The 12,996-nt window shown below is 39.6% G+C and overlaps 1 protein-coding gene across 2 annotated transcripts; it reads left to right on the top strand.

Annotated features, from left to right (window-relative positions):
- Positions 1-787: 787 nt before the first annotated feature.
- On the top strand, positions 788-9,275 carry LOC133906284 (serine/threonine-protein kinase STY46-like). Of its 2 annotated transcripts, none has more exons than XM_062348145.1 (15): positions 788-1,203; positions 2,122-2,236; positions 3,923-3,999; positions 4,848-4,920; positions 5,238-5,348; positions 6,216-6,266; positions 6,414-6,550; positions 6,640-6,747; positions 6,874-6,947; positions 7,215-7,390; positions 7,609-7,704; positions 8,390-8,470; positions 8,579-8,629; positions 8,705-8,845; positions 8,955-9,275. In XM_062348145.1, the coding sequence occupies exons 1-15, from the start codon at positions 971-973 to the stop codon at positions 9,009-9,011; spliced, it is 1,581 nt and encodes a 526-aa protein (XP_062204129.1). In that variant the 5' UTR covers positions 788-970; the 3' UTR covers positions 9,012-9,275. The 2 variants fall into 2 exon arrangements, with proteins under 2 accessions (XP_062204129.1, XP_062204130.1); XM_062348146.1 differs by lacking the exon at positions 788-1,203 and adding an exon at positions 1,319-1,609.
- The last annotated feature ends 3,721 nt before the right edge of the window (positions 9,276-12,996 follow it).

Here is a 12,996-nt window from a genome sequence, read left to right as displayed (position 1 = left end):
ATTTTGGTTATGTGAAAAGCACTAATGTCGTACTACATTAATTTTAACTAGCTAGTGGAATATATGACATTCGGCAAACATTACTTATAATAAACGAGGTATACGAAAATGACTTATTTCTAACGACAAGCATCGTTCTGGACTGAGAATGAGTGGCACTTGATCTCTCTATTATTGCATGCCGCGTTGATGTCTTTTTTCTATTGTACACCTTGCTACTACTGCAATCATAGATTCTAGAATCAAAGAATGATGCTTAGTATCAACCTAGAACGAGAAAGAAGCAATTTCCTAGTCCTAATGAGAGATGTCAATGTTTGGATGGAGCGTTCATCAAAATGGTTGACGATGGAGACGCGTGAAATAAAAATAAAAATAAAAAATAGAACCTATTCATTGTACTAAGGTTGATTAGTAATCTCACTACTCTCCCTCCTGCAATAAGCTGTTAATTACTTATTTATTTATTTTCTTTGCGAAATAAGCTATTGCTTATTTACCACACACTTGTGAGATGAGGGGTTTTATCATATATATTGTTTTGGAGATATACTGGTTTGGACTTGATATACTAAAATCAATAAAATATTAGGAGCATTAGATCATCCAAGCGTACTGATGATACATCTCGGACCCACCTGTCAGTTGGTAACCCAAACTTGCTAGGGAGCTTCGTGGCGTGCACGTAGCAGCACCACTCGCTCACAAACCTGATCCACGCACCGTGTCCACTGACATCAGGGCCCACCGCCAGAGAAAGGACGCTTCTGCCCCTCCAGTCGAGTCCGCTCGTCTAGTATTCTCTTCCTCGCCTCGCCTCCCTCCCTCCCTCGTCTTCTCCCACTCCTCCCGCCACCACTCTAGAACCTTCTAGAACACGCACGCGTGCGTGCGAGGCGGAACCCTAGGCGAGCCGAAGACTCAGAGGAGGGGCAGTGATGCGAGCCAGCTGACCCGCGGAGTGGCCGGGATGGTGGCGGCGGCGGTGGGTGGTCCCCTTGGGGGCGTCGAGGAGGGCATCGGGGAGAGCTCGTCCCCGCCGCGCGACGCCGCCCCAGCGCCCTCCACCTCGGGTGGCAGCGGTGGCTCCCGAGAAATCTGCGGCCAGGTGCTCGAGCGCCTCCTCGCCGACGGCCACGAGGAGGCCTCCGATCCCGGGTTCAGCGACAAGCTCGTCGCCCATTTCGCGCGGCTTCCTCCCAGGTGATGGTGATCGATTGGCTCGGCCCGCTCTTAGCTGCCACTTAGGTTTCCCATGGTTTGGCGCTCGTGGTTGTGGGGTCTGCGCTCACTGTTTCGGTCCAACAGGGTGGCGTGGTCGTTTACGCTTGGGTTTTTGTCTGGGTCTCTCGAAGCTTATTGGTGAGATTCGTGTTATTGTGAATTTGTAGCATATTTGACCTCTGAGTCAGCTTTCACTGGTGCTTGGTATGCTAAGAATGCTGTTTGACTCGGCCATGGAATTGGAGTTGACTGACTACTGTTTGCTTGACAACTGGATCTATTTACTCTACTGGGATGATGGAATAGTGCCTAGCATGCCCTTGTTCGATATTGATCTGGTGTGCTCTGGGATTAAGCTAAAGTTGCAAGTAAATACAGTGAACAGGTTTGGTCTTACGCACTTCCAAAAAGGAAAGCTTTGATCCTCGTTCTCAATTATTGTCTTTCACTAGGCTGGTTGACTCTTCTGATTGAGTGATTGTGCTTGTGAGGTGTTTTTGCACACACACACACACAGAGAGAGAGAGAGGAGTTGAGGAATAATTGGTTGAATTTATGTTTTAATTGAAAGCATCTCTTTTAGACCCATTACAGCCAACTTTACTGGTTTACTAAATATTCTTGTAAATAACTAGATTCATAGCACAACAATCACAAACTGGCCCTTAGTCTTGTAGCAGTCACAAACTCATCCCTTAGTCTTGTAGTTCGTCTTTCTACTCTTTACTTGTGGGGATGGTTCTTTTGTATGATGTTTCATATTTAAAATGAAGCTGGTAGCTGCAGTCACTATTTTTGGATTTGGCATTGTCAGGCCAATTAATTAATTCTTTCATTGTCTTATTTGTATAATCATAAAGCTAACATTGGCTCTTCTTTTGTTTTCCCACGCTGCAGCTATCAGCTGGACATCAATGTTGACAGAGCAGCAGATGTCTTGGTCCATCAGAAGGTCTTGGCAGAAGCAAAGGATCCTGATAGGCGCCCTGCGTTCCAAGTTCGTTTCTTGAGGGTAAAGCTCTTTCTTATGTTGGTTTGGACGGTTATACAAGCAACTAATATGTGCTATGTAACAGCGGTAGCTACTTTTAGTGATTAGTGGTTCCATATTGATTATAGAGTGAATTGCACAAAACTACAAGTATTGTGCCATTTGTAACACAAAACTACAAATATTGTGCCTAGTAATACAAAACTACAAGTATTGTGCACTAATTTCACATAAAACCTGATTTTAATTGAATTCATCCAAAAAGTGGTCCTATATTTCTCCAAAAAATCCTAGAACTTTTTGTACGTGTTCCATAATTCATGAGCAACCAATTTTAATTGGATTCACCTAAAAAGACTGTTTAGAATTTAAACTAAAATTCTCCAAAAAAGGCTACTTTTATAACTCCTAACAATTGTTAGGGCCTCAAATAAAATCCTAAAAATCTGAAAAAATTCATTAATATTCTTTTTATGTGATGGACTAATTTCTAAAATTATTTTCAGCCCTAGGTTATATGGTGAAAAAGTGAGTTCATTTATATACTTACAAAGGAACTCACTTTTTCACCATATAACCTAGGGCTAGAAATAATTTTAGAAATTAGTCCATCATATAAGAAGAATATTAGTGATTTTCCCATATTTTTGGGATTTTATTTGAGGCACTAACAACTGTTAGGAGTTATAAATTAGCCTTTTTGGAGAATTTTAGTTTAAATTCTACACATGCTTTTTCGGTGAATCCAATTAAAATGGGTTGTACATGGATTATGGAAAACGTAAAAAAAGTACTAGTATTTTTGGAGAAACATAAGACCATTTTTTGGGTGAATCTAATTAAAATAAATTAGTGCACAATACTTGTAGTTTTGTGTTACTAGATACAATATTTGTAGTTGTGTGTTACAAATAGTACATACTTGTAGTTTTGTGCTATTCACTCTTGATTATATTATTTCCAAAGTTTAGTTTGGAGAAAATGGTAGCTCCAGTTATCAATGTTCATATTCCTCACTCTGGACCACAACACTGCCCTTCGCAGCAGGAATTTTGTGCCAAATGAATGCATGCTTGAACAGCTTAGTCATTACTATAACTTGGCCCATGTGTTACAAGGGATTCCTAAACTAGAATGTTTGTTGTATATTTATGTTGTTTTTATGCATAAAGTAAAATAGTTTTTAATATTTTGAAATATGAAGGAGAAAGTGGATTTAAAAGCAATAGTTATCATAAGTGCCAAAAAGAAATTCAGTTGCCAAATATGACAGGGCAAATTTTATGGATGATTATATGGAAATTTAACTAAAATTAGATAGTTAGATATGTAATTAAGATTATTTGCTTATTTTGTGGGTTCTAATGTGTATTGATGATGCACATAACAGATAACAACTTGCTTGCGAAATGTGAACAAAGGAGATAATGACTTGCTCTGATTGATAAATTATCCAGACAGGGCCCAAAACCTACATGAGCCAGCCCAGCTCACTACCTACTTTTTTGTTGATGTGATATTAGCTTAGATAAGAAAGCCTTTACAGATGAGATTAGGAAAAGAGAAGATTTATTAGCTTGCAGACTTTACTTTTTTTCCTTCATCTCTTGTCCAGGCTAAATGTTTTCCAATGCATTAATGATTGTTTATCTTTAGTATCACAATAGAAATCAGAGTTGTCGAATTGACTCTAAACTTTGTTCAAAGATTGAAAATATGGATCCGACATATGACTCCGATGCGTCTGAAGAAGAGGCTGGTGATGGTGATGATCTCTCTATAAGGTAGATGCACTATGCTATGTGCTGCTTCCGTAGCTTTTGAGGAACCCCAAGTTGAATGCTACTAACAAAGTAACATGTCTCATTGATTTTTTGTTGTTTATACTAAAAACTTTGTCTTCACTAAAGTTATGGTTCTTCTGCACGCTGGTTGAGTGGGTGTAATCTTAAAATATTTTTACATCCTCAGACGGTTGATAATGCAATCTATTGTCGAGTAACAATAATATAGATCAGCAAACAGGAAATCAGTTGACCTGCTAAAGAATTAACGAAAAACAGTAGAATGTGTACATAATAGTAGGACTTAGGAGGCACAAATAAGAGTTTTCCTTATCTATGTTAGACTCTGTAAACAAATTTTGTGGTGAATTTGACTCCGTAAGCTTTTTTTTTCGGTGAATTTGATGTTCCCAAACTCATGGAAGATCAAAATCTTTTACTTTGTGTGTGTGTGTGTGTGTGTGTGTGTGTGTGCGCGCGCGCGCGCGTGCAGCGGAAGGAGCTTTTATTTAACTATACAATATTTATAAAAAAAGTAGAACTCAACCCTGGCACAGCAGTAAACTTTATCTGATGAGCAATGGCCAACCTTCCTACCACATAGTTGCCCATTTTCTTTGCCTTCCTTCTAACTATTGCATCTAAAGGGTTGTGACCTTTGAATACTAATGTATTCACTTAATAGTTATGTAATTCCGCATGAATAAAAATTAAAATTGCTCATGCATTTGCATTTGCATGAAATAACTATGACATGCCTGGCATAATTGTACCCCATCTTTCACAGAAAACTTTTTATGTATAAACCTGTTGTGAATGTACTAATCTTGACTGTGCATCTTTCACAGGCAGGACACACCATACACTCGCATTCATGAGATAGTTTTCTCCACAATTGACAAGCCAAAGCTCCTTAGTCAGGTCAGCAGTTCTGTGTTCCCCTTAGCTTATCTCCAACCTCATGATACATTTTTTAAAGCTTTCCAGATGTAAAAGCATTGTTCGGTCATACAAAGCTTAAGCACTCATTTTGCCATGCTCAAGTTGTGTTATATCCGGAAGTCTAATTTTGAACACATGAGATTAATTGTTATCCGTGCTTATACTCAAGGCTTCTTAGTAAAGGGCACTTTTTCTGCATTCAACCATGTATTAGACTGTACATGCTAATAATTGGTTAGAGTAATTCGACCTTTTTTTTTCACATTATACCATCTAACTGAAACATGTTCTGCCAGCTGTCTGCGTTGTTATCTGACATTGGACTGAACATAAGAGAAGCACACATTTTCTCAACCTCCGATGGCTATTCTCTTGATGTTTTTGTTGTTGATGGTTGGCCCATTGAGGTAATTTTTGGCCCTTATCATGGCATTGGTTGAATTATTTGAGTGAAAAATATGAGGGATTGATGTATTGGGGTTGTTTCAGGACTTCTTTTCTTTTAGGTAGCGCTTCTTGCTGCCAATAGTAAGATTTATCTTGAGTGAGGGCAGCCTTAACAAATATGAGTGCACGGTGCACATTAAATTGGCACACAGTTTATTGCGAATAGTTGATTGTGCAAGTAAATCATCTAGTGTGTACAGTTATGTGACTCACTTTGTGAAGCAACAACCTTATGAAATATCCAGTTGCAATGTTGCAAATTACTTCCTTTGGCACTAATCCTTTGCGACACAGCGACACCCTACTTATAAATTTGATAGAATATTTTCTGAGGCGCACTTCATTTAATATGTGCATATGGAAGCAACTTGACATCCATGCTAAGTTATGTTGCACAAGGTTGGTTACCTGTGGGGATGCAAGTACGTTGATCCAAAATCCACTCCACTTAACCAATTTAGTTGATAGCTCATGTTGTACACATTATTTGTAAATAAACAGAACTTGGATAAGTCAATGGCTCGTCCCAACCCGATCCACTTGCATACCTTGTTACCTGGATCTACTTAATGTAATATTACCACAACCTTCTTGTAATTCTGTATTAGAAGAATACACACTTCGCCAAAATATAGTGAATTCATCATCCTTAAGTGTGAAGGAATTTGAGATTGTTTCCCTAGTGATATATTAAACTGTCTAGTGTCTACCAACACAATGGGGCCTGCATGGCTACATCAGTCAATTAGCTAAGGCACCTGATTCTATATTAACTATATTTTTTACATGCCCCTCAAATGATGCTAACTTCACAACTTCATTATCAGGACACTGATGGCTTGCACAAGGCACTGGAAGCATCCATTTTAAGAAATGAGGTAACTTCTGAATTATTCATATACAAATACAAATTATGATTGCCTAAGCATTAGGTAGGAAGGTCCTACTGGTTGATGCAGGATTCTGTATGCATTGTTCTATTTTCCAAAACTAACAACACATTTGATGGTTCCTTCCGAGCGCAGGGTTCATGGTCTGGTTCGTCTCACTCGTCAGCTGCGGAAAGAACACTGCCATTCCAAGTTAAAGGTGGTGAATGGGAAATCGACAAACGACTTCTGAAGATGGGAGAGATGATTGCATCTGGTTCTTGTGGGGACTTGTGAGTCAAGTTTATACTGCTGACGACTTGTTTGCTGTGTTCCTGTATTGAGTAGTGCTTTCTTTTTATTGTGCTAATCTTATGTGAAGGTTTCGTGGGACTTACCTTGGTGAGGATGTAGCTGTTAAAGTTCTAAGAGCTGAGCATTTGAATAAGAATGTTTGGAACGAGTTTACGCAAGAAGTGTATATTCTAAGGTATCCGACATTTTACGGAACCACTGTTGACTTATGTGATGTAGCTGAATATCCTATATCCTGCTTATAGCTGGATTCTAATAGTTTAATAATGTATGGCTTTCCTTCACCTTCCACACTTTTCAGAGAAGTTCAACATACAAATGTTGTGAGATTCATTGGTGCTTGCACAAAACCACCACAATTTTGCATAATTACAGGTGAGCTTTATGGTTGCGTCTGCTGGATCCAATAGGAACCTACAAAGAATTGTTTGTCATACAGAAAATCTGACCTGAATATGTGTAACATATTAACACAATACCCTACTTTTTCATAGCATTGGCCAATTATAACTCGTAGCTCCCAGGGATTATGCTTCTTAGTTTCTGAAAATAATTTTTTCCATGCTTCTTAACTGATTTCTTTGTAGGTTTTAGCATTTCCCTGTGGTAATACTCGCTAACTTCTTTTTTAATACCTTACAGAATACATGTCTGGAGGAAGCCTGTATGACTATGTGCACAAGCAACATAATGTCCTCAAGCTCACAACTCTCTTGAAATTTGTCGTTGATGTTTGCCGAGGGATGTGCTACTTGCATGAAAGGGGTATCATCCATAGAGACTTAAAGACCGCCAACCTTCTAATGGACAAAGATCGTGTATGTAGCATTTAACTCTTCTTTACTTCATTTGTGAAGATGTTTAGGGGAGAAAATGGGATGAAAAGAATGTCAGTAGTGAAAATTGAGGACTCGTCGGTGCACATTGTATTTATTTGTGTGTCATCTGCATTGGGGCTTGGGGCCATGCATCATGCATTTAATTATTAATTTATGACAAAGATTATTCCAACTGATGAATGATTTTGATTCTCCAGGTTGTTAAAGTGGCAGATTTTGGTGTAGCTCGGTTCCAGGATCAAGGAGGTATCATGACAGCTGAAACTGGAACATACAGATGGATGGCACCTGAGGTACACCACTATTTGCTGGAGTAGAGTGTGATTGTATACTAAAATTGACCTTTGCTAGAAACTCAGTCCTGATGAATGTGCATAGTAGTGGTTGTTTTAAAAGTCTCAAAAGGAAGCTGCTGGTAGAAGCTTCCCATATCAATATATCATATTGCTTAGAGTAAATTTCACAAACCTACAACTATTTGTAAATTTGTAACGCAAAACTAGAACTTCTGAGATCTATTTCACAAAACTACAACTATTTGTGCCTTTAGTAACGCAAAACTATAATTTTTGGCCTGGTCCCACCCGTTAGCCACATATTTTCAGGATAATAGGAAAAACGAGTAATGTGTGGCTGACGGGTGGGATCAGGCGAAAAAGTTGTAGTCTTGCGTCACTAAGGGCACAAGTAGTTGTAGTTTTGTGAAATAGGTCTCAAAAGCTTTAGTTTTGCGTTACAAAGGTACAAATAATTGTAGGTTTATGAAATTTACTCTATTACTTAAGTCGAGATTTTAGATGAATCTATTATCCATAGTGCTTAAGTCAAGAATTCATATTGCCGATAGAAGCTTCTCATATGCTCTGACTATTGTTGACAGTTTACAATATATCATAATGTACATAGTTTACAGCGACTAGTAAAGAGATGGAAAAAATTAAGTTCCTTTCTGATAAATATTTGCTGCTACATGCTTAGGTTATAAATCATCAACCCTATGATAACAAAGCAGATGTGTTCAGTTTTGCTATCGTGCTTTGGGAGCTCATAACGTCTAAGGTATTCACGCCCTTATTTCTATGACTAGTTGTAGTTACCTATCACAAATGATGCATTTATCATTGCAATTGCTGAGTCTTGTTAATATTTCATTTCTGGTTTTCCCAGATCCCATATGATACCATGACCCCTCTCCAAGCGGCTGTAGGTGTGAGGCAGGTGGGTACGAAAGAGTATGTGCTGTAGCATACTATGCACACTGTTAAATGTGCTAAATGTACTCTGTCATACCAGGGATTGCGCCCAGGACTCCCAAAAAAGGCACATCCAAAGCTATTGGACTTGATGCAGAGATGTTGGGAGGCCGATCCATCTAACCGGCCTGCTTTCCCAGACATATTATCCGAGCTAGAGGATCTTCTGGCACAAGTTCAGGTATTTCCAGAAGCACTCACATATGCCTCTCTTTTGAGGAAGAAGCCCTAACCAAACCCTATCCAGTCCTAACAGAGTAACACTACAATGTTCTCCACCCCTTGGACAGGGAATTTCGGGAAAGACAACCCAAGAACCAGAAGATGACTCAGGCGTGAAAGGTTGACCCTCCTGCCACACCTGGCATTTTTCCCATTCAACGATTGGGATATTTTGGATTTGGGTCACTAATTATGAGGAATGTAGCATATCGGGTTTTTTTCGTTTGTTTTTTTGCTTTTATGTACATTTAACAATCATCTTGGGGCCTACTTTTTTCGGTCTCGTTCTCATTGTTCTTACATAGATGAAACTGGCTCAGCCTACCTGTTTAGTTTGCCTACCTGTGACTGAGAATTTACCGCTTATAATGAGGGTGGGTGTTTTGATACGTGGAGCTGCATCTTCTGCGTCATCTGCCATTTCCAAGATGGTTTAATGTGCGATTTAGGCTTGGTTGCTGCTTTGGAATGAACAAGCCATGGGAACTACGGCTGAATGGAAGAACCACATAATTAGTGACCCAAGCATTTTTGGGAGAGACCGGTTGTTCAAATTTTGTGGTACAAGCATCATGCCCTCCCAGTTTCAAGTCAACTGATAATTTTTTGGGAGAATTGTTGGATAGTTTAATCAGAGTTTCATTCTATGTGACGTGAAGCGACGACTGATGATAAACAATACTGCAAGACTGGGCCTATTTGGCCTTTCGCAGCGATACTCATCTATCTGATGCGAAAAGATGCATCTCGAGATGTTGAAGCAATGTATTTCAAGTCAAACAGGTTAAGATTAGGTGCCATCAGCAAACACAGGACGGAAGGTTCAGCTCAAGTACACGATTAGTATTTTTTTCCCCTTAAGATTCTAGTAACCAATCGTGCAATGGCATTTGATTGTTCCAACTAGAGTTCTATAAACCTGTTATAACTGATCGATTACTGTTGTTAATCCGAAATCCCTGTGGATACTGCATTTTGAAAACCAAATGAATTTAATGAACTTGAGTGCTATTTTGACAGAGCGTAGACACCACACACCAGTGCGATTATGGAGATGAGTATATTTGATAAATATGAAGGGAAATGCAACAGATTAGAAGATACGATCAAAGCCACTTGTACATGCAACAGATTAGAAGATACGATAATGGTTTGAATACATGCACTGATCAGAATGATCACCAGAGCAGCACACAAATGCTGCCCCGCTCAAAGACTTCAACAACAGGCAAAATGAATCTTCTTGTTACAGGCTCAGCAAATAAATACGGAGACAAGACAGCGGATCGATTTACCGCTCAAAGACTCACATATGCCTCTCTTTAGAGGCAATTTTATGTGTCTTAACACTTGAAAGTTCTTAACTTACGAAGAAACTAAAGAAGATTACTGAGCAAAGAAACTCTCTAGATTGATGATCTAGAGTCAAAGAACTCAAGATACTTTCATATATATGAATTTTATGTCTCTAACAATACGAAGAACAATTTCCTAATGTGAAAAGATTACAGCTCGAAGGTAAAAACAAAAATCAATATGAAAATAGAAAAACTTGCAAGGGAGGCAAGGAAATCAAAAGAATGAGACTAGAAGGAGATGGGCACGAACATATGAAAAAAATAATCTTCATTAAGCACAGAGGCTAGCTCTATTTTCGGTAGATTACAAAGTTGTTTTTCTCACAAAAACTCTAGCCTATAACAAAGACTAAGTATATAATCTTATTTCCTCCAAAACTTATCAATAGACTCTCAAATAGCTGGCTCAAGACTCTCCCATAACTCTATCCCTCTATTTATAGGTCTAGAGAGGTATCTTGGCCTTTAAGTTTTCTTGTTCCTAAGATACCACTCAGTAATACACTCATACCTACCACGGGACATTTTTGTCCATTTTTCACTCCGTCCATCGAACGGTCATGGTTTCTTTACGACTTAGCTTCACCTCGACGCAAGCTTCACGATGATGCCATGTGACCCTCCAGTCCTCTCGTGGTTTTGTGGCTAAACCGCGAAACACTAGAATGCTTCTCAAAGTATGACTAGCTGCCATTTACTTTGCCTCAAGCAACTGCTCCGATGTTGACGCGTATATTCTATCTTGCAATCTTGACCGCCGGCAAGTCTCTCCCGTTTCTGATCCCTCGGGTCGCCTCGTCACTTGCACTGGCATCTCCTTCGCTTGACTTTGTCAACACATCATCTTCATCCTTCTCCATCTATGCTTTGCTTAATCTCCACGTATACTGTCAGGATCACCCTTAACTCAGCCCGGTCTCTTTGATCGTCCAACATCAAGCCTCCCGCTTGGCCCCGATCATCTAGCCGTTGACCGCTAAGTCACATCCATAACCTGCACACTATGAAACAAGCAAGCATGTTTCTCCATACTCCAAAATATATCCAGGTTAGCACAAACCAAAAATTCATAGTCCAGAACTTATTATGCAGAAAATGTGAGCACCGGATGTTCCGGTGTGTTTTGTTCCTGAACACCGGATCATCCGGTGAGCTTAGATCCATTTTCTGCCCCGAAAAATGCTCTCTGCAAGAAAAGGTCCAGTGCAAGCTCCCGGTGTTAACCCTTCAGTCATCGAAATGTCCAGTGAGTTCAACTCCACCTGATTAGCGATTGGTAACCTCTCTGCAAGAATTAGTCTGACGCTCTTCTGAACCCATCGTCGGATCATCTGGTGATCTCTTCAAATTTGGCGCCAAAATTTCTTCTCTACAGGAAATACTTTGGTGAGCATAGTGTCCCTACACCGAACTATCCGGTGTATTGATCATATTTCTCCTCAGAGACAAAATGCTCTGGCGTCAGCTTCAGCACAACACCGGACCATCCGGTGCTTTAACTCCACTTTGGCTTCTTCACAAAAATGCTCCAGCATATGCTCCTTCGGAACACCGAACTATCTGGTGAAGACAACACGTCAACTCCATTGTACTCTCCAACAGTGGTTAGCCATAAGGAAAATCATGCATAAACACACTCATGCCAACCAAGATCAACTCAAATCAACTGTTGTCAATGACTCATCGCAAGCAAACTCAAAGGCACACAAAGTATCAAAGTGATTCCATATTACAAGCACTGGGAGTATAGCAAGTTTTGATCATATTGTTCAATTATCAAAAAGATGTCACTACAAAAACATCCACAGTTTCATGATCAGTGCAAAGATTAGAGAAACTAGTGCTATGTTAAGTTCAAATTAGACAACCAAGTCCAACCCGACGAGCTATGCAAACACCCACATATCAATTCAAGCCTTAGTCTGATAAGATGAAAAAGAACATTCTTAGCACATTACAAAACATAAGTTAAATTTATCATTTGATCATTTGTGAACTTTAGCAACCATTGAAAGGATCGAATGGCCCAAGAGGGGGTGAATTGGGTAATTAAAAAAAAGCTTATATCAAAAACTAGAATAAAAGCAACCTAAGTCTGGAAGAAAGAAAATGCGGCTACACGAACAAATTAGGAGAAGGCAACTAAACAAGCAAGCAAAGACACTAAGAAAATACAAAATTTAAAGCTTGCAAGAATGTAAATGCTCAAATTAAATTGCGGAATAGAGAAGATATGGACAAGAGAACATTGGATTTTTTTCCCGAGGTATCGAGGAGTTGGCACTCCCAGCTAGTCCTCATTGGAGCATCCACCAAGGATATCGCTCCCCCCCTGAGTCACCAAGACTCAAGTTCTCCCTCATGATTACCACTTCTTCATCTCCGAATTGACGGACATCAAACTAAGTACAAAGGTCTTCCCGAGGCTCCCACAAGAACTCCAATAGCTCACCGAGAACACCACCAATCACCAAGACCGGCTAGATGTTGCCAATCACCAAGAGTAATAAGCCAATAGCTTCACTTGACTAAGATCAAACCTAAACTACAGCTAGATGCACACTTGCTACTCTCCAAGCACTAATAATATCCTTAATCTTCAATTAGGGATATGAAAATTAACTCAAGTACTCTCTCTTACTTCTTGATGACACACACAGTGTATGAGTTGCTCTGGGTCGCTTACCCACACAATGAAACCAAGTAGAGGGGTATTAATAGGCTAGAGATCCAAATTATAGCCGTTGCCTAA

This window comes from Phragmites australis, chromosome 23, assembly GCF_958298935.1.
Source record: "Phragmites australis chromosome 23, lpPhrAust1.1, whole genome shotgun sequence".
Lineage (NCBI taxonomy): Eukaryota > Viridiplantae > Streptophyta > Magnoliopsida > Poales > Poaceae > Phragmites > Phragmites australis.
This window is presented reverse-complemented; position numbering and strand designations above follow the sequence as displayed.